Raw genomic sequence first — 20,631 nt, forward strand, 5'->3', positions numbered from 1 at the left:
TTCCAAACCTTACTGCACATCTACATGACACCACCAACCATCTCCCAATAGATGATTAGGCTGCTGAGAAAAATGTAGAAGGAGTTCAGGGAAGATGGGGCTTTTAGCATAAAAAACGTCATTTTTCGACCCTCATTTGATCCCCTGGGGCAAAATCAAAATTCCGAAACCTTACTGCACATCTACATGACACCACCAACCATCTCCCAATAGATGATTAGGCTGCTGAGAAAAATGTAGGAGTTCAGGGAAGATGGGGCTTTTAGCATAAAAAACGTCATTTTTCGACCCCCATTTGATCCCCTGGGGCAAAATCAAAATTCCGAAACCTTACTGCACATATACATGACACCCCCAACCATTTCCCAAAAGATGATTAGGCTGCTGAGTAAAATGTAGAAGGAGTTCAGGGAAGATGGGGCTTTTTGCATAAAAAACGTCATTTTTCGACCCCCATTTGATCCCCCGGGGCAAAATCAAAATTCCGAAACCTTACTGCACATCTACATGACACCACCAACCATCTCGCAAAAGATGATTAGGCTGCTGAGAAAAATGTAGAAGGAGTTCAGGGAAGATGGGGCTTTTAGCATAAAAAACGTCATTTTTCGACCCCCATTTGATCCCCCGGGGCAAAATCAAAATTCCAAAACCTTACTGCACATCTACATGACACCCCAACCATCTCCCAAAGGATGATTAAGCTACTGTGAAAAATGTAGGAGGAGTTCAGGGAAGAAGGGGCTTTTTGCATAAAAAACGTCATTTTTCGACCCCCATTTGATCCCCCGGGGCAAAATCAAAATTCCGAAACCTTACTGCACATCTACATGACACCCCCAACCATCTACCAAAGGATGATTAAGCTACTGTGAAAAATGTAGGAGGAGTTCAAAGAAGAAAAGTGTGACAGACGGACGGACGGACGGACGGACATGAGTAACAACAATATACCCGAACTTTCTTTAGAAAGTGCGTCTATAAAAATCAAAATTGTCTTATGTTGCAGGGAGAAACATTTTATTGCGGAATTGAATTGCATACCAGTGGACTTTTGGGCAGAATTGAAAAGTGAAGTTTTCTGTTCAAGGTTCGTATTTCTATTTACCAATAGTTAATACGTCCACAGAATATTCCCGTATGAAAATAATGTTTATCAAAATTCCTGCCTTAATTTTTTATAATCCATTTTGCTTTTCTCTCTTTTAATTTCAAATGGATAAATATAAAAAAAATTAATGGTTTAAATTTGCATATTTTTATCTGATGGGTACCCATTATTCGCCGATTTTTTCACGTACTGACGTCTACTAACATTTTGTTGTCGTATAGGTGCAGATTCAGCTATGTAGGGAAGATATGGTTCTAGAGATAGTATAGAGGAAATCCCCAGTACATCATGTCAACCCTATAAAAAATACATTCTTATAAAATTTAAATTTGGTTGTTACAGGAAAACATGAATAAATAGGTTATTCTTTGATGAAAATAAAGCGAAAATCAAATTTATATTTAGTTAATGAAGTAGGGGATTTAAATCAAGTCGCTTTTATAAATGTTCGTCGACATACTTTTAAAGAAGGTGTTGCAGAAACACGCGATTATTCCCTATATATCGAGAAGGACATTTAAATACCCTCGTTATGTCTAATTATAGATACAGCTACGTAGAGGACTATGTATACGAAGGATATTTCCCGCTTGATACAGCAAAACACTCGTCATTTTGCATGAAAAAAGTGGAACAACAAAAAGCACAATGGCTAAAGAAGCATTTTGAAAGATAAACTGTAGACATCGTGCGAAAATATTTTTCATGAAATAAAAAATCTGTCCCACAACCACACTGTTGGCGCTACATCCAAGACAAATCAATTTGTTTCAATTCAAATCATGGCTACTAACCAAGAGACCAGAATTATCAAAAATTGCAATAACTACAGTATGTAAAGTATAAATTATTTAATTACTATAGTAATTTTATTTTCAAAACAATAAGACAAAACTAAATAGAGTACCGGTATTAGTTTTCAGTCACAGCATATCAAGGAAAACACTTTAATACTGCATTTCTAATATATATTTATTACTCAATTAATTTCTTGACATTCTATCCCTTTCAAAAAATTATGTAATTCATTGCACTACCATTATATGTTGAAAAAAAAGAAGAAAAAAAAATGCAAAAATGATCCATACCAGGATTCGAACCCATTCTCTAGTAAAAGATAGAAACCAAACAGCATATCCACTAGACCATTTTGGACGATGGTTTTTTAGTGTTATTTAATGTACACATTTTGCATTTCGTTTGGAGAATAATTTTTATTCAATTTTTGCGTTTTTCAAAAATGTGCCTCTTTGAAACAAAAATAGGAAATGAAAGTTTTGAAGAAAATTCCTGCCTCTTTGCGTATATATCAAAATTATTTTGTTTCAAGGAGGCACTTTTTCAGAACAATGGGGATTCCCTATTCAAAAAATGGAAAATCTGATATATTTTGCCGTGAGACTAATTTTTGCATCATTTAATAGCAAATTGGAAGTCAATACCTAGCTTCCAAATATTTTTTCTCGCTGTGCTCTTTTTATTGATTCATTTTGAAAAAAATTAATATGAGTTTCTGCAACTTAAAACCTTTTCTTTGAATCTGCTACACGTTTAGGGAAAATAACAAAAGAACTGCAAAACCTTCTTTTATTGCAATCAGGCAAGTTTTCTAATTAATGTATGGACGTACTGCATGCTATATTTAGACTATCTCACTTCATAATTGCTCTCCTGTTTTTGACCTCCACCCCTCCCTCATAAACAACTGTCTGCTGAAAGTTGGGGATATTAATTTTGGTCTGTCTGCCTAGATATACTTCTATCTGTCTGTAACACTTTCGTTTCCGCGAGAGATCTCTAGAGGCTTTTGAGGTTGTGTAATAAAAATGAAAACAACTTCAAATGAACTAAGGTAGACCCCTAATAAGTTTGAGGTCAACAGCTCAAATATCAATGTCGTAAAGTAAAACATTCTATGTTTATCTAAAACTTTCATTTCCAGGCGATATCTCGAGCAGCCTTTGGACTTTTGCAGTACAATGTTATACCACAACTTCTGAATTGTGTAAGAAAGACTCATATTGAATTTGAGGTCAAAAGGTCAAGGTTGTAAATTCACAATTCTGTCTCTGCGTAAAAATATTATTTCGGGCGAAATCTCAAGAACTTATTATAGTTTTTGCAATGTAATCATAGTCTACAACTCTCTTTAGCATCGCATGCGCATATCCTTTTTAAAGTCCCCACCTCCCCACCTATCCCAAATATCGACATGATCAGTGCACATATATATGCTATTTTATCTCAAGCGGGGGGCTTAGATTCACTAAATCATCTTATTGTTTTTCAATGTCCTGAGATTTTAATTTTTTTCAGATACCAGGACAGTTTTACTAATTCACGGTGAATACAGATACTGACTAATGTCTTCCATTTCAATATGGAGTTAAAAAAACCTACCCCATTAACTAAATATAAATTTTATTGTTGTTATATTTGCATCAAAGTATGACCTGTCTATTCCTGTTTTCCTGTAACAACCAAAATTAAATTTGAAAAGAATTTACCGTATGATAACTTTTATACGTTGAATATGATCTACTGGAGATTTCCTTTATACTCTCTCTAGAACCATATCTTTTCGACATCGCAAATAATGGTACCTCTTAGATAAAAAATTGTAAATTTCACTACTCCATGGCACTTGATCCAACCTCCGATGCTTTGGAAGTCCGTGTTTGCTTTGCTTCTATTTTGTATTGCTTTATGAACTTTTGATCTTAAATACTGTTTGTTATCTCCATATGTTTCATTAGATCTATATTTTCAGACTGAATTTTCATCAGATTTGTTCTTTTCTCCAATCATGTCAAGGAACACTCAACGGGTGTGAGTGGTTGGTAGGGAATGTTTCAATCTGCGTGGCAGCTGCAGTCACTTCTGATTTAAAGATCGAAGTTTGCCATGCTAATAATTTGTATTGTGTAAATGGACGGTTAAGCAGAATCAGTGTTTGTTATCTTCAAGTTTCGTCCAAGCTATTCAAAGCCTGAAACAAAAATGAGCATTATGAAAATGCGTAATACAGCAATGACAAAGCTAACAATTTGTGATCCATTTCACGGGAAGATAGAATTCTACTGCAACACATGTAAAAGAGGACTTTGTGTTCCTTGTAAGGAGAAACATGTCATAAGCCTTGACACCATGTACCATAATGTAGTAATACGCCAGTTAAAAAATAGAGTTATGATATCAGAGGCGTGTAAAAGACACAAAGGCAAAATATATGACCGTTGGTGTCTCTCTTGTGAAAATCCAATCTGTGTCAAATGTATTGAACACCAACAACATGAAACACAGAATATAGAATCATTTGGTATGGTGTGCAGAGAACTACAGAGAATGACAGGATTATTCACCTCCGAGGTGAGATACTTCCTTTAATATGGCTATCTTAGCAGATATAAAATCTGACCAGAAAACAGAAATTAAAATGATTCAAAGGGAAACATTCGAAATCATGTTGCAGATGAGAAGAAAATGTCAGAGACTCAAGAATTTTATCGATAAAAAAATGCGAAAGGAATGTATTAAATTAAATTCGCAATTAATGTCATTAAAATTTCAGCATCGAAAACGACATATTGAAAAAATAATGAAATATGAACATAAATTTGGACAGTTATCAAACAGACCAGTAGGATTCCTTTCATGGCTTAAGAGGTTTCAAGTTCCTAAATTGAATGGAATTAATGAGGATTTGAGTTGTTTAATAGGAAATATCCAACAGAAAGAGATAGGGAAAAGGCAAGTAAGAAATGAATTTCTCCTGGAAATTATGCTCGAAATTGAGTTTCACAAATCTATAATGGTGACAGGTATCAGTGAGGATCGGATTCGTCATATTTCCCTTGGATTACCGAACACAATCTGGGCAAGTGATAAAAACAGATTGGTCTTGGCAAGCACAACTCCCTTCATGTTTACGAAACATTGGCTGGCAGTAACAGATATTGGAACTGGTGTACATACAGTGACCAAAGAAAAAGAACTTATTTACATAGATAGAAATGATAAAATCTGCAAACTTTCACAAGACAACACAACCGAATCAACAATAATAATAAAATCAGATCCATGGAGGCCACTCTGTGTCTACAGCTCCACTTTAAATGGAGATCTATTGGTTGGTTCTGGTAAATATGAGAAAGACTATCAAACAGAATCCAAAGTAAACCGACACTTTCCTTCGGAGGCCAGAGTAAACCGATACGATAGCAAAATGTTACAAATACAAACTATCCAATACAAAAGGCGTAAAAAGAAAATGTATAATTGCCCTGCATATATAACAGAAAACACTAACGGAGACGTTATTGTGTCCGATAAAAGATCTTCACGTAAAGAAGATAGTGGTGTTGTTGTCGTAACAGATCGTCAGGGAATCTTTCGGTTCTCCTACAACGGACCTCCATTCGATAGCCAACCATTTTTTCCATGTGGGATTTGCACAGACGCACTATCAAACATCGTGGTGTCTGATCACAACTCAGGCACCGTACAATTGATTGACAAAGATGGACATTTTCTGATGCATCTCTTGACTTTCCCAAACATCTATACACCATGGAGTCTTGCCTATGATGACACAAACCACCTTTTATTGGTTGAATCAAGTATGGCTGAAATATTTTTATACAGATACATTAACAGGAAGAATTACTATTAAAAGCCTATTAAAGAACAGGATCTAACATAATGTCATGGTTCAACAAATATGCCTTATAAAAATAGAAGTTCAATGTGGACAAATTTCCGCGGAAAATTTGTTAGCGTAAATTAATGTATTTGAATACTGATCAAAACATTTGCAATGTGGTACTTAATTGTACTGGCAATCACATCTAATATCGTATTTAACAATTTATATGTTACATTGATTTTAGAATTATAATTTATTTTTATGTTTCTTTGTTATTTATGTAAGACCGAAGAAAGTCAAATGAGCTTGTTTTTTGATGATTAAATGAAAATAACAATTGTAATGATTTTGAAAAAAAAAAAATGGCATTGTTTGAAGTAAAAGACGCTTAAACAAATATAAAGTCAATGTCATGTAACGTTCTCAGTGAGTAACGTAAAAGTTGTTTTGATGCGCTTTACTAAATGTTTATAAAATACTGAAAAAGCGAGATATTTTTAAATATATATATATATTTGCATCCAGAGAGAGTTCGGCTATCAAAATTTACCAAAAAGTCAATTATGAAAATTTGACCTCAAGGGCACCTATCTCATGAAGGACAAGACTAGCAAAAACTTCGAAAGAACACAAAATTCTTTGACATCATATTATGTAATCCGACCCCCCTAAAATTAAATATAACATAAAGCAGGCACTGATATGCCTGCAATCAAAAAATGGTGGGAATTTTGTATATACGAGATTTTTTATCGACATCTACGATATCGAATTTCTTGTAAACGAAAACATAATAAAGCGTTCGTAGCGGATATGAAATTTGTCAAGAAAAAAGAAATTAAAAAATTTTGAAAGGAAACATCCACATCATGTTAAAAATGACAAGACAAGCTCAGATACTAAAAGGAATCTACTTAAATAACTTAATCTCATCAAAATTTCAAACTCACAAGAACATATTAAAAATGATGAGATATGAACTTGAAAACAAACAGACCAGTAGGATTCCTTTCATGACTAAGAGGGTTTTTAAGTCCAAAATAAATGAAATAAAGGAAGAGGTGATTTGTTTAATAGGAAAAATATAACAAACACAGGGGAAAAGCTACTAAGAAATTAATATCTCCTGTTTGAATATGAAATTCAAAATTTTTTAATTGTGACAGATGTCACAACAGAATTGTTAAAGGACAAGAACACTTAAGCAATACTTAATGGGCCCTTTTTCTGGACCGATTATTCTAAGAATATATTACCGAATCATTCTCCGTTGGTAATAGTTAAAAACACTAATGGATATTTCTGATTAAAAAATCACGTTAAGTTTCACCTAAATCAGCATGGATTTAAATATGTTTAGATGTCTATATATACCCAGATCCGGAAAAATCGTACAGAATCCACTTTGTGTTTCGTTAATTCAAATTGAGGATGGAGCATTGAAATCGATACTTGACAATCTGATGACGGATCATCATATTTATATTACTGTCTTTGAATTGCGGAATTAAAAAAAGAGTATTAAGGTAAACTTCAATACTGTCTCATTGTTTTGCATGAACAATAAAAACGTTGACAATTTTATAAACAACACTTAACTCTCTTTACCCCTAGTGTTTTTAAAACTAAATACATAAAAACATCGCTAAGCGGCACGACTTTAATAATACAAAGCCTGGTTATGCAGTGAGCATCTTTGAGGAATGTTTACTTGGGTAGAACATGTAGAACTCGCGTGGCTATTAGTATTTCAAATAATTTATTCCACATTGATCTTTTGAAACATTTTGGATATTTTAGGAACCAGCCTAATCTTGTGCAAGCTTCCTACTTTCACGTAAGTTGTATAGATATATAAAGCATCTTTTATCATTCGCACAAGTTTGCACAACGTTAGGCTCATATTAAATAAACGCTTAGAAATGAATGACACTTCTTGATTTACTATAGAAAATCACAAATGTCGGCTGACCCCTACCACATTGTATGGCTTTGCTCTTTGTATATTCATGGTTTGCAGTGGTAAAATTTATTGAATCATATGGTTTATATATCAATTGATAATTTGAGATGAAAAGTTTTGCTGTATTTTATTCTTTATTTTTCACATTTTGCCGAGGCCCATAAATTACCAAACAAAATCTGGGTTAGTGATAAAAATAGCCTAATCTTAAAATAACTGATGATAAACTGCACTAGCTGGCAATTACAAATATTGGTACTGGTGTACATACAATGACCAAAGAAAAGAAACTCACTTATATAAATATTGCTATTGGTATGCATACATTCAACGACCAGAGAAAAATTAAAGAACTCGTTAACATAAATATTGGTACTGGTGTACATAAAGATCATGAACTCATTTGCATAAATCAACGTGTTAACATCTGCAAACTATCACAAGACACCACAACAGAATTAACACTAGTAAATAGATCAGATCCATGGAAACCACATTGTGTCTACAGCTCCCCATTCAATGGATATCTACTGGTAGGTTCTGGTAAATATGATATAACTAAACACTTTCCCTTGGAAGCCAGAGTAAACCGATACACCAGCAAAGGAGAAGAAACCCAAACTGTCAAATACAGAAGGCGTAAATACAAAATTTATAATTGTCTTGCATATATTACAGAGAGTTGAAATGGAGATATAATTGTGTCAGATACAAGACCCTTACATTTTGGAGATAATGGCGCCGTTGTTGTAACTGACCGTCGGGGAGGTTTTCGATTCTCTTACATTGGACCTCCATTCGAGAGACTACAATTTTTTTTCAATTCCAGACGCACTATTAAACATCCTGATGTGTGATGACGTACACATTATTGACGAAGATGAGAAATTTCTTATATGGCTGGTGCAGACATGATGCCATGGAGTATGGCATATGATGACACAAATCATATTTTATGAAATGGAACATACGTATGTGAATAATGTGTATATATATATATATATATCAATAGAATTAAAATTGCTTTTAAAATTGAATGACGAACAAATTAAATAATCATAAATCCATTATTTATCCATGATAACATAATTGTCATAAAGTTGATTTTATTACTTTGTTGTCCTTCATTAAAACATATTTACTTTCACATATGGGCATATAAAATTAACATCTTAATATAAACACAAGATATAAAAGTAAAAGCACACGACATACATATATAGGCATGAAGAATCATATTTTTAACACTACACTCATAGGTTGGCAACTCTCAGGGATCGGGGATCCGGTGTAGTAATGAATCTGATAAAATACTCAATGAGACACACAGAATTGAAGATAAAATTGAAAACTAAAGAAAATTTTTTGAGCTTGTTGCATACATATACATAAGAATATCTAAATTATGAATATCCCAGTAATATGATAGATATAGGGATTTAATGTTACGTATGTCTATTTACTTTCAGCTTTAAAGGGCCTTGGGGACACAAATGCATTTTCTACAATGTTAAATGTCTTTTTATTGAAGCATTACTTTAGTTCAATGGTTTGAACTTTCATGGGTTTTCTAAAACTCCAATGACAACGACATTCCTTATACAATCACACCAAACATCTATGAGCTCTGTTGTTATTCACTTTGTTTAGTCCGCAGACAACACTCAGTAAGGACTGACTTACTGGTGAGTTGATTCTGCTTTATAGCATTTCTATTCTGAACTTCATGAATTATAATATTCATATTTTTCATTCATACACAATACCATTTCTACTTGTCTTAAGTAATATGGATTAAGTTTACATTATGAAAGTATTAGAATATGTGTTATCTGATTTTTGATTGCAATCACGTAAAATTCAATCTGGAACAAAGTCTCTGAAATCATAGGTATACATGTATATATTAGTGGAGAAATGTTGCTGTAGGTATGGTATTTACCAAAATACTTTTGTTTTGAATAATGTCTTATCATTTATTGCTCGTAAATATAAAATGAAATGTGGAATTGTGAAAAATAATGAGAAATGTTGCTGTAGGTATGGCATTTACCAAAATTCTTTCGTTTTGAATAATGTCTTATCATTTATTGCTCGTAAATATAAAATTAAATGTGGAATTGTGAAAAATGATATTACAAGTGAAAACATGATAAATTTCAAAGCATCACATGAAATTTTCACATTATGGGATCTTTCGAATTCAACGTAGTTATTTTATTTATAATTATTTATATCTATTTTGTAATGTTTTATGAACTATTGATCTTGAATACTTGCCGTTTGTAATCTCCATGTTTCCTGTCTAAGTGCAAAAAATGTATGTAATCAATTGCATAAGCACAACTTCAAACTTAATGTACTCACTGTGTCCCGTTATTAGCAGACCTTCTTTTATATTCATAAGTAGCAGAATTTGTCCAAGATCGTACACGTGAAGAAAGAAACACTTGCTCTGTATTTTACTCGACATTAGTTATTGCTATTCTTCAGTAGATACAATATATCTCGGGGAGATAAAGATGACACAAAGCCTGACACATAAGTTTCATTCATATTTGGATATTTTACATGCAAAAGACATTAAAATGATAATCTAACAACCAAACTCTATGATAAATTTAAGCGATGAATTGAACTTCTCAATCGTCCGCTTTCGTTAATATATACAGCTATACACTTTCATTGTCTGCATAGAGTTTAAAGTAGAACCTTGAATAAATATGTTTTTCACTAATAAAATAAATGCATAAGATAATGAATTTATTTACCGTCAATTTATTAAATATATTTCCTATAATGAACAAATTTTCAAGATATATAATATTTTGAATGCATTCAGTTGAAGACTACATTACACGATTGAAATTTAAACAATCATAGGAAGACCAGCACCATATGGCTATTCCGTATGCAAAACCAGTTAGAGAAAAGGTATAGGGCACCACCTCCAATACCTGAAAAGAAGGATATAGAGATAACGAACAGCATTTAATATCAAAGTCCATAAAACAATATTATATAAGAGCAGACCAAACACGAACCTCCGAAAAATCAGAGGTGAGATCAGGTGCCATGTATGAGTGAGCACCCCTGCTGAACTGTCCCACCCACCGTGTGGTCTTTGTCATGGTCTGGAAAAAAACGGAATAATCCGTCGTCAATTCAGTGTATAAATGATAGACTAACAATTAGTATGAAAAAAAAGTCAGTCATAATTTCTCTCAATGATAAATTGTATTTGCTGACAACGACATTGTATCGACCATAGAATTTACGAAATTATGACTTTAAACGAGACTGTTGATATTCCTGTTTCATCAACTTGCTTGTTAAACATTTAGTTATTTTTCATACGTAGAGCTTGATCTTATGTATCGAATGAATTGAGAGATATACCCTCCGTATGCAGTCCGAAAACATAGTTAAGAGAACAATTAAGGTGAAATGGCACACCAACTTTTTATTTTATAGATCTTTGGGTCATTCTTTTCAAACAAGTTTCAGCATTGAAAGGCCGATATTAGCTTTCTATTATTCTATCTAAAAGTTTTGTTGTTTTTCAAAGAAAAATATAGATATTGCAATTTGGACAGTGCTGTATAAAGTTTAAATGTTTAATAGTAATGCCTAGGTCACATTTAAGCCGATGGTCGGGCGACTAAATTTTTCTGGTCTTGTCGGCTGAAAGAACAGGATCGGCCGTCACAGTATCGGGCGACACGGAGCAGTCACATTACTTCCTAGGGACACCGATGACTTGGATAAATAACACATAAAAATCTTTTTTATTTAGAAATCAGCAATATTTTTTCATAGATCTATATTCAGATAGGTGACGTGAGTAATGTTTTCAAGGCAAAGTGGCAGAATCTTATTAAATTGTGACTCAATGTTGAAAATGTGTGCAAAATTTGTGTGGAATTGCATAAAAAGACAAATGGTGCATATCTAAGCAGCAAAGAATACTTTATATCTTTCGAATTAATGATCTATGTTATTTCCGTTCAAAAAATTTATATCTATTCATGCATCAAAATTTTGTTTGTGTTATATGTATCCTTATTAGGTTAAATATTCACAAGTCGGCCAATCGTCGGCCGATCATCGAGCTCTGAGCTACAGTTTGATTTTAACCGTCGGCCGAAATTTTCAACACTCTTACTGTCCAACGACGGACGACCGACTTAATAAACTGACGGTCGATTGAACGAGGCCGAAGGTTGGTCGACGGATAAATTAATTTTTTATGGCCACCGACGTGAAAAAATTATAACTTGGACCGAGTATAGGTCGGCCGACAAAAAAATATCAAAATCGGGCAAGACAACGGCCGATGATGCTGTCACCCAAATTTTTGCTTTAAAACCCGTATTTGATTCGTTTTTGGAAATGTGACTGGGGTTTAAATCGTACAACTATAAAATTACAGAGCGACAAAGTCCGTGTAAGCAAACGGCTCGCCTAATCCCCCAGATTCTTTACTGATGGACATTTTCTATTTTAATTAAATTAATTAAATTGTTATTTGTCTGTATGTTTTTCTATTCGTACCTATCATATATATATTTTTAATGCATATTTCCTTAGAAAAATGAAAATGTAAAAAAAAGTAATTGTATAAAAATTTTTTAAAAATATTGTATTGTAGACAGTACCCTGAAATTACATTTTGAACCTAGAAGAAAAGAGAGACAACATAAATGTAGCATCATGAATACGAACACCACAGCACAGATTAAAGTGATTCAGTGCAATGAATTGAAGTGTCAGAATGACGTAAGATTTTACTGCAGGCCATGTAAGCGAAATCTGTGTATGACGTGTAAGCAGAGACACGTTGTAAAACTCGATACCAAAGATCATGATGTCGTTATTTACCGTTTAAAGTATGGAGACTTTATAGTGCCAGAGTCTTGTGAGAAACACCCAGACTGCAAATATCAAAAATGGTGCAAATCTTGTGAATGTGCATTTTGTGATAAAAATGAAAACCACAAAAGACATAAAATTCTGGATATCAAATTAGCCTGCACTGTTCAAAGACAGGAACACAAAGAAAGAATTATTCAGATTAGAGGCGAGAGTCTCCCAAATAATCGTGCAATCTTAGCAGGTCTCAAATCTGACTTCAAAGGAAATGTAGATACCTTGAAAGCTAAAATCTCCGGCATCCAACAAGAGCTTGTTGTTAAAGCTGAAAACCTGAAAAAACAAATCGATATTCATAGTAAGACACCTAAAGGTTTATATAAAACAGATTTTTATATGAGATGTGTATTGAAGCATAAAAAAATGAAGAAATATGTGCACAGATACGAGCAACTAGCAACCAACCCAATAAAGTTTCTGTTGTTTGTAAAGAAAACTCCCGTCCCCCAAAAAATAGAACTTCCTGATAACAGAATATTTAGCTTTTTCGAAGAAATCAATAAAGGAGACATGACTGATATTTTAGTTGACATCAAAATAACAGAGGCAGGAATAAGAGAAATGAGAAAAAATAAGCGAATGTTAAAGCAGATGCCAATACCTATGTTAAGGAAATATGTTGCTGTAACTGACTTAATTCAAGGTTTTCACATTTCTTTTGTGACATCGGACAAAATTTGGGTCAGTGATGGAAGCAGTCTTATTTTGACGAATACTAAAGGCACTATTCTATATAAATTGTCAGATGTTAATCACAATTATGGAGTACATACGGTTAACAAGGCAGGAGAACTAATTTATGTCGACGAAAACTGGAACATTAACAAACTAAGTGTAGATAATACTACAAAATCGACGCTGATTCAGAGAACAGATCTGTGGGATCCATGGTGTATCTGTCACTCAGCTTCTACTGGAGATTTGCTGGTCATGATGAGATATGATTCAGATAATCCTTCCATTAATTTAGAGGTGAAAGTCATTCGGTTTAATGCCGAAGTACAACCAGTACAAACCATCCAGTATCACAGCTCAGGCCAGCAATTATACTGTGAACCTTTCTATATCACGGAAAATCACAATGGAGATATTGTTGTGTCTGATAGAGGGAAGGGTGTGGTGGTCACAGACCGTGAAGGGAAATATCGTTTCTCTTACAACGAAGCACCAAATGAAATGCCATTTGGATTCTTTATGTCAAATGGGATTTGTGTAGACGCACTCTTAAATATTCTGATTTGTTGCCGATTTAACAACGCAATACACGTGATCGACAAGGATGGCCATCTCCTGTTTATTATATCAACATTAGGATATGGGATAGCTGAACCTTTGGGGCTGGGATATGATCAACAAAATCATCTCGTTTGGGTGGGATCAGGCCGCAAAAACAAACTCTGTATATACAGACATATAAAACGACGAGATAATCTTGTATAAATTTCAAATAGCAAGTGTTAAAAAAATAAAAATTAAATTGAGTGGAGAAATTTAAAAAAAAGAGCCAATAAAAATAAAAAATAAAAAAAGGTGTTTAAAAAATTGTTTCATACCAATTGGATAGTACTTTGTTTTTGTAACGAATCTGACTACAGAATGTCACGTAAATTAGATCATTAAAAGAGTAAAAGCAGAGTGTTTGTCAACACGGGATGCTTACTCGTCCTAGCCACCTGATCCCATCTCTGAAACTGTTTTAAACGTGATGACTTCAACTTCGATATCGTCAACCTTCCTTACTTAAGTAGTAATACACCTTTTTCTTTCAAAAATTAATCATTTATTTGTATGTCTAAAATTACATTGTTAGTTGAAACATCAATTAAGGTTTCATTGATTGTTTGTACCTATCATAATAAATTCCAATAAATATATCAAAGCACAAAAAAGTGTTAAAGGCCAAATAGACAAAAATTTGAGAAAATTAAAGCTAACATTGAATCCGGATATTATTTTTCTACTGTCGAATTCGAAACATTCATGAATTACTATCTGTCCACAATCATTATATTGGGACCAGGAAGGAATTAAATAGAACAGTTCTTATGCAGTTGTATAACTGTTTAAAAGTTGATATTTTCTTTGGTTTCTACTGTTTTGTCTGGATTTTAGACAGATTTCTTTTTCATGGGTGATTAAGGGTAAAGTATGCAAGTTGTTTTATATTGATTTACTAGTAAAAAAAAAAAGATAACGTATGTTTTACCTTTTGGATCAATAAAACAGAACTATTTATTGAAATAGAAAGATAAGAAAAATGGCGTGAATGTTTCAAATTATTTGATCATGAACATGTGTTTTGACCTATATTTCCGGATAACCTGTTTTGGATTGTTTGGTTTAATAATAATAATAATAATAATAATAATAATAATAACTAGATGAGATCTCGTTGCGAGCAACGAGTAGGTCTTCCGTTGAATTTCTCGATAAGATGAGATGTGATTTTGACTGAGATATTTGTTAAAAGAGAATGACATTAAGTTTTCCTTCATTAATTTTAAAGTTTCTCATTGTTATCAAGATATTCTGAACATCTTTTGTTCAATATGTCTTATAGAAATACTCCCTCTTTTCGAGACGTAAAGCATAAAAAAAAGATTTTTGGCCCCTTGCAGCTACTTATAACGTAACATATGATCAAACTTTTATAATATATTGTTGCAAATCGTTACGATGAATATCTTGCTTCTTATAATGGATACTTATAAAAAAAAATATTGATTATGAAAGAATTGGAGATGAAAGACCTGACCTCTCTAAGTCCTTAATTTGAGGGGTCAGCCCCTTTTTCCTGATATCAAATGAAAGGTCTTGTGATTTTGAAGATTGTTTGTTCAACACTTATTCAGAGATTTCTATTTGTTGTTGAGATAAGCCTAATTAAAATATATGGGGGCCATTCCTATAAGTCCTTAATGGGGCTGTTTTGCGAGAATTATGCAAAGTATGCATATTGTTAAGAACATTATTTTGATAATCTTTTGTTTAATATTGCTTATCAAAGTATTCCCCCTTTTCGAGATATATATAAAGCGTCAAAGAATTGACATTCTGCCCCCTTGTGACTCCTTAATACGTAACATGTGATCAAAATGGTATCATATATTGTTGCAAATTGTAAAGATAAATACTTTTGCTTCAGTAATGTATAACAAAATATTGATCATAAGAGAGTTATAGATAAAAGACTGCTGGTCCCTACGAGCCCTTAATTTGAGGGGCCAGCCCCTTTTTCCTGATATCAAATGAAAGGTCTTGTGATTTTGAAGATTGTTTGTTCAACACTTATTCAGAGATTTCTATTTGTTGTGGAGATATGCTAAATTGAAATATTTAGGGGCCACTCTTACAACTCCTTAATGGGGCTGTTTTACGAAATTTCAAAGTATACATATTATTAACAACATTATTTGGCCATCTAAATTGTATCGGATATTGTTGCAAATCGTTAAGATAAATATTTTTGCTTCATTAATGAATAGGAGAAAATTGATCATTAGAGAGTTATATATAAAAGACTTCTGACCTCTCTGAGCCCTTAATTTGAGGGGTCAGCCCCTTTTTCTTCATATCAAATGAAAGGTCTTGTGATTTTGAAGATTGTTTGTTCAACACTTATTCAGAGATTTCTATTCGTTGTGGAGATATGCTAAATTGAAATATTTAGGGGCCACTCTTACAACTCCTTATTGGGGCTGTTTTACGAAATTTCAAAGTATGCATATTATTAACAACATTATTTGGCCATCTTTTGTTCAATGTTGTTTATCAAATACCCCCCTTTTCGAGATATAAAGCATCACAGATTTGACATTCTGGCCCCTTTTGACCCCTAATTACGTAACATATGATCAAAATTGTATCGGATATTGTTGCAAATCGTTAAGATAAATATTTTTACTTCATTAATGAATAGGAGAATATTGATCATTAGAGAGTTATAAATAAAAGACTTCTGACCTCTCTGAGCCCTTAATTTGAGGGGTCAGCCCCTTTTTCTTCATATCAAATGAAAGGTCTTGTGATTTTGAAGATTTTTTATTCAACACTTATTCAGAGATTTCTATTCGTTGTGGAGATATGCTTAATTGAAATATTTAGGGGCCACTCCTACAAGTCTTAATGGGCCGTTTTACGAATATTCAAAGTATGCATATTGTTAAGAACATTATTTTGGCCATCTTTTGTTCAATATTGCTTATCAAAATATTCCCTCTTTTCGAGATATGAAGCATCAAAGATTTGACATTCTGGCCCCTTGTGACCCCTTATTACGTAACATATGATCAAATTTGTATCAGATATTGTTGCAAATCGTTAAGATAAATACTTTTGCTTCAGTAATTTATAACAAAATATTGATCATTAGAGAGTTATAGATAAAAGACTGTTGGTCCCTCCGAGCCCTTAATTTGAGGGGTCAGCCCCTTTTTCCTGATATCAAATGAAAGGTCTTGTGATTTTGAAGATTGTTTGTTCAACACTTATTCAGAGATTTCTATTCGTTGTGGAGATAAGCCTAATTAAAATATATTGGGGCCACTCCTATAAGTCCTTAATGGGGCCGTTTTACGAAAATTATGCAAAGTATGCATATTGTTTAGAAAATTATTCTGGCCATCTTTTGTTTAATATTGCTTCTCAAAATATTCCCCATTTTCGAGATATAAAGCGTCAAAGATTTGACATTCTGGCCCCTTTTGACCCCTAATTACGTAACATATGATCAAATTTGTATCAGATATTGTTGCAAATCGTTAAGATAAATACTTTTGCTTCAGTAATGTATAACCAAATATTGATCATTAGAAAATTATATATAAAAGATTGTTGGCCCTTATTTATCCTTAATTTGAGAGGTCAGCCCCTTTTTCTTGATATCAAATGAAAGGTCTTGTGATTTTGAAGATTTTTTGTTCAACACTTATTCAGAGATTTCTATTCGTTGTGGAGATATGCTAATTTGAAATATATAGGGGCCACACCTACAAGTCCTTAATGGGGCCGTTTTACAAAAATTCAAAGTATGCATATTGTTAAGAATAATATTTTGACCATCTTTTGTTCTATATTGCTTATCAAAATATTCCCCCTTTTCGAGGTATAAAGCGTCAAAGATTTGACATTCTGGCCCCTTTTGACCCCTAATTACGCAAGATTTGCTTAAAAGTTTATAATATATAGTTCCAAATGGTCTAAAATTAAATAATATCGAAAAACCGAGCGGAAAAAATGATAAAATTTTTTTGTCACACGGGGGATCGAACCCGGGTCGCCCGCGTGCCAATCCAATGCGCTAACCATTTGGCCATCGGGATCGCCGTTTCGCGTTTCAAATGCAAATATCTCGAGATTGGCTTTATCGATTTTCAAACAAATTACATATTTGGCTTGAGAAAAAAGCTCTCTATTCAAATCAATTACAAAAATATTAAAAAAGAAAAGTTGAAAAATTGCGTTTTTTAAATTCGCTTCCGCTATCGACCGGAAGTACTGACGACGAACGAAAAGGCGATTCTGCAACGCTATAAATCATGATCTATCATCTCCAATTAATTTTCAGTTCATATCTTGAGCAGTTTTCGCTACTAAATCAAGACAATTGCATTTTGAAAATAGAAAATTGTCCATATCTCACGACCGGAAGTGATGTCGTAAAAACGCTTAAAAACTTATCAAGATCGTTTGATGATCTATTACATATAAAAATTTCATGTAAATCGACCGAGCCGTTTCTGAGAAATCGCGTGCACAAAAATCGGTTGGAAAAAAATAATAATAGGGAAAAAGAAACCGAAGAATAACAAGAAGGTCTTCCGTTGGAGACGGAAGACCTCAATAATACTTTTTTTAAAGAGGGTAACCCGATTAGTGCAATGCACAAGTCTTCCTCGGGGCCCTCTAAACATATTCACAATAATACAATTATAAAAACATCGTACAATATTATAATAAATAATACATCATGACGTGAAAAAACATGTACATTAAAAGATTGATTCAAGAACATGAAATTATATAACTTTTAGTTTCTACATGTTATAATGAATTTTTTCTACATTTTTACGAAAAGTTTGTACAGTTGGTGAGAAACGAATATGCAAAAGTGATTTGTTCCATAAATGAACACCGGAATAATGAAAAGAATTTTTAAATTGATTTGTTCGATATTTTGGTAGATGAAGGTCAAAGTTTGTTTCAGATCGTAGAACATAACTATTAGAGGAAATGAATTCAAAAGAGTCTCTTAAATATGTTGGTGCCATACCATGAAGTGTTTTGTACAGTAATACATATCTATGAAAATCAATTAACTCATAAATGGTCAGCCATCCAATTTTTTCAAATAATGGTAGTGAAGGGGCATCATAAGCTACATCTAAAATAATCCGGGCTGCCCTTTTTTGCAATTTAAAAACTCTATCAATGCCAGCACCTGGCGCATTACCCCAAATTGTAAGACAATAATTCAAAGAAGGCAGAATGTATGCATTATAAAATATTTTTCTCGTGTGTAAGGGAAGAAATTTCTTAATTCTGCGTAGAGTATACAATTTATAAGTCAAAGATTTACAAACCGATTCAATATGATAATTATAGCGCAATTAATGATCAATATGTACTCCCAAAAGCTTTTCAGATTGAACATTTTCAATTAATTTGTTTGACGCATATAAATTCAGTTCAGGGGAATTTATTCTTGATTTTCTCTGTTGAGTTCCCATGAGCATACATTTTGTCTTGTTGGTATTAAACACCATTTGATTTTTAAAGCACCAATTTACTATCTCACACAAATTAAAGTTCAGGGTATTTTCAATACCTTCTACATTTTTATGATATGTATGTAAGGTTGCATCATCAGCAAGCATATCAATATCTGTTCTATTTACATGTAAAGGGAGATCATTTATATACAATAAAAACAAGCATTCTGAGAGTATTGCATAAGCAATACATGTCCCCTACCGGGTTCCCCCTTTTTCTCAGGATGTCATTTTATAACATGCAAAAGTTATGTCCAAGGTAAAGCTGCATGATTTTTATTTTGTGAATGCATTAAACCTATTAAAATAATCCACATTAAAACTCATTTTTCCAACGTCTTTTTCTCGCTTCATATTTATGTCGATCATCGGAAGTTAGCGCAATCGGAAGTCAGCTTAAGTAAACAAATGTGAAAAATTCAAAATGCCATAATTCTGTCAAAAATCAATGAAGCTATGCAAAATTCAAGCTTGATCTGTAACTCATCAAGATAAACTGGCATACCAAAATTCGGCTCAATATCTACAAGCGGTTAGAAAAAAAGTGTGGAAAACCCTGAAAAATTGAAAAGGCCGTAATTCCGTAAAAAAAACATTGAATCGCAACGATATTCAAACTTGATCTGTAACTCATAAAGATACACCCACTTACCAAAATTCAGCACAATATCTGCCAGCGTTTAGAAAAAAAGTGCGGAAAACCAAGTGGGACAGACAGACGGACGGACGGACGGACGCAGAGGAAACCTATAGTCCCCTCCGGTTTCACCGGTAGGGGACTAATAATAGGGGACATAAGATAGATTCCTAGGGCACTCCTATAATAATATAATAATATAAATTTCTATAGCGCCCTATATAATAAAAAATATCACCCTAAGGCGCTTTACATAGAATGTACATAAAACATTGCATATATTACTTTAAAAGTAAAAAGTTGACTTAAATTGAAAATGTCTTGTTTTGATATAGAATAAGAATAAAAATACAGTCACAAGGACTTAAAAATATAATGGTTAAGAAAAACAAATAAAAATTCAATAGATAGATCAATCTAAAAAGTTAATCAAATGCTAATTTATAAAAATGAGTTTTCAATTTTCTTTTAAAACACTGGATGGATTCGGCTTGACGAATATGCACCGGGAGACTATTCCATGAATGGGCAGCAGAATAGCTAAATTTTTAATCACTCCTGCTGTGACCGGCA

The 20,631-nt window shown here is 33.0% G+C and overlaps 2 protein-coding genes across 2 annotated transcripts; both read left to right on the forward strand.

Annotated features, from left to right (window-relative positions):
- Positions 1-4,922: 4,922 nt before the first annotated feature.
- On the forward strand, positions 4,923-5,783 carry LOC134251466 (uncharacterized). The gene has a single exon (XM_062733894.1). The coding sequence runs from the start codon at positions 4,923-4,925 to the stop codon at positions 5,781-5,783; it is 861 nt and encodes a 286-aa protein (XP_062589878.1).
- A 6,649-nt stretch (positions 5,784-12,432) lies between these two features.
- LOC134251467 (uncharacterized) lies at positions 12,433-14,091 on the forward strand. The gene has a single exon (XM_062733895.1). The coding sequence runs from the start codon at positions 12,433-12,435 to the stop codon at positions 14,089-14,091; it is 1,659 nt and encodes a 552-aa protein (XP_062589879.1).
- Positions 14,092-20,631: the final 6,540 nt, after the last annotated feature.

The sequence above is a fragment of the Saccostrea cucullata genome, unplaced genomic scaffold (assembly GCF_032062105.1).
Source record: "Saccostrea cucullata isolate Sc308-1 unplaced genomic scaffold, CSIRO_AGI_Scuc_v1 ctg2647, whole genome shotgun sequence".
NCBI classification, from domain to species: domain Eukaryota; kingdom Metazoa; phylum Mollusca; class Bivalvia; order Ostreida; family Ostreidae; genus Saccostrea; species Saccostrea cuccullata.

Excerpts from the sequence above, each read along its gene's own strand:
- LOC134251466 (XM_062733894.1), top strand. The coding sequence starts at position 4,923 with ATGGTGACAGGTATCAGTGAGGATCGGATTCGTCATATTTCCCTTGGA.
- LOC134251467 (XM_062733895.1), top strand. The coding sequence starts at position 12,433 with ATGAATACGAACACCACAGCACAGATTAAAGTGATTCAGTGCAATGAA.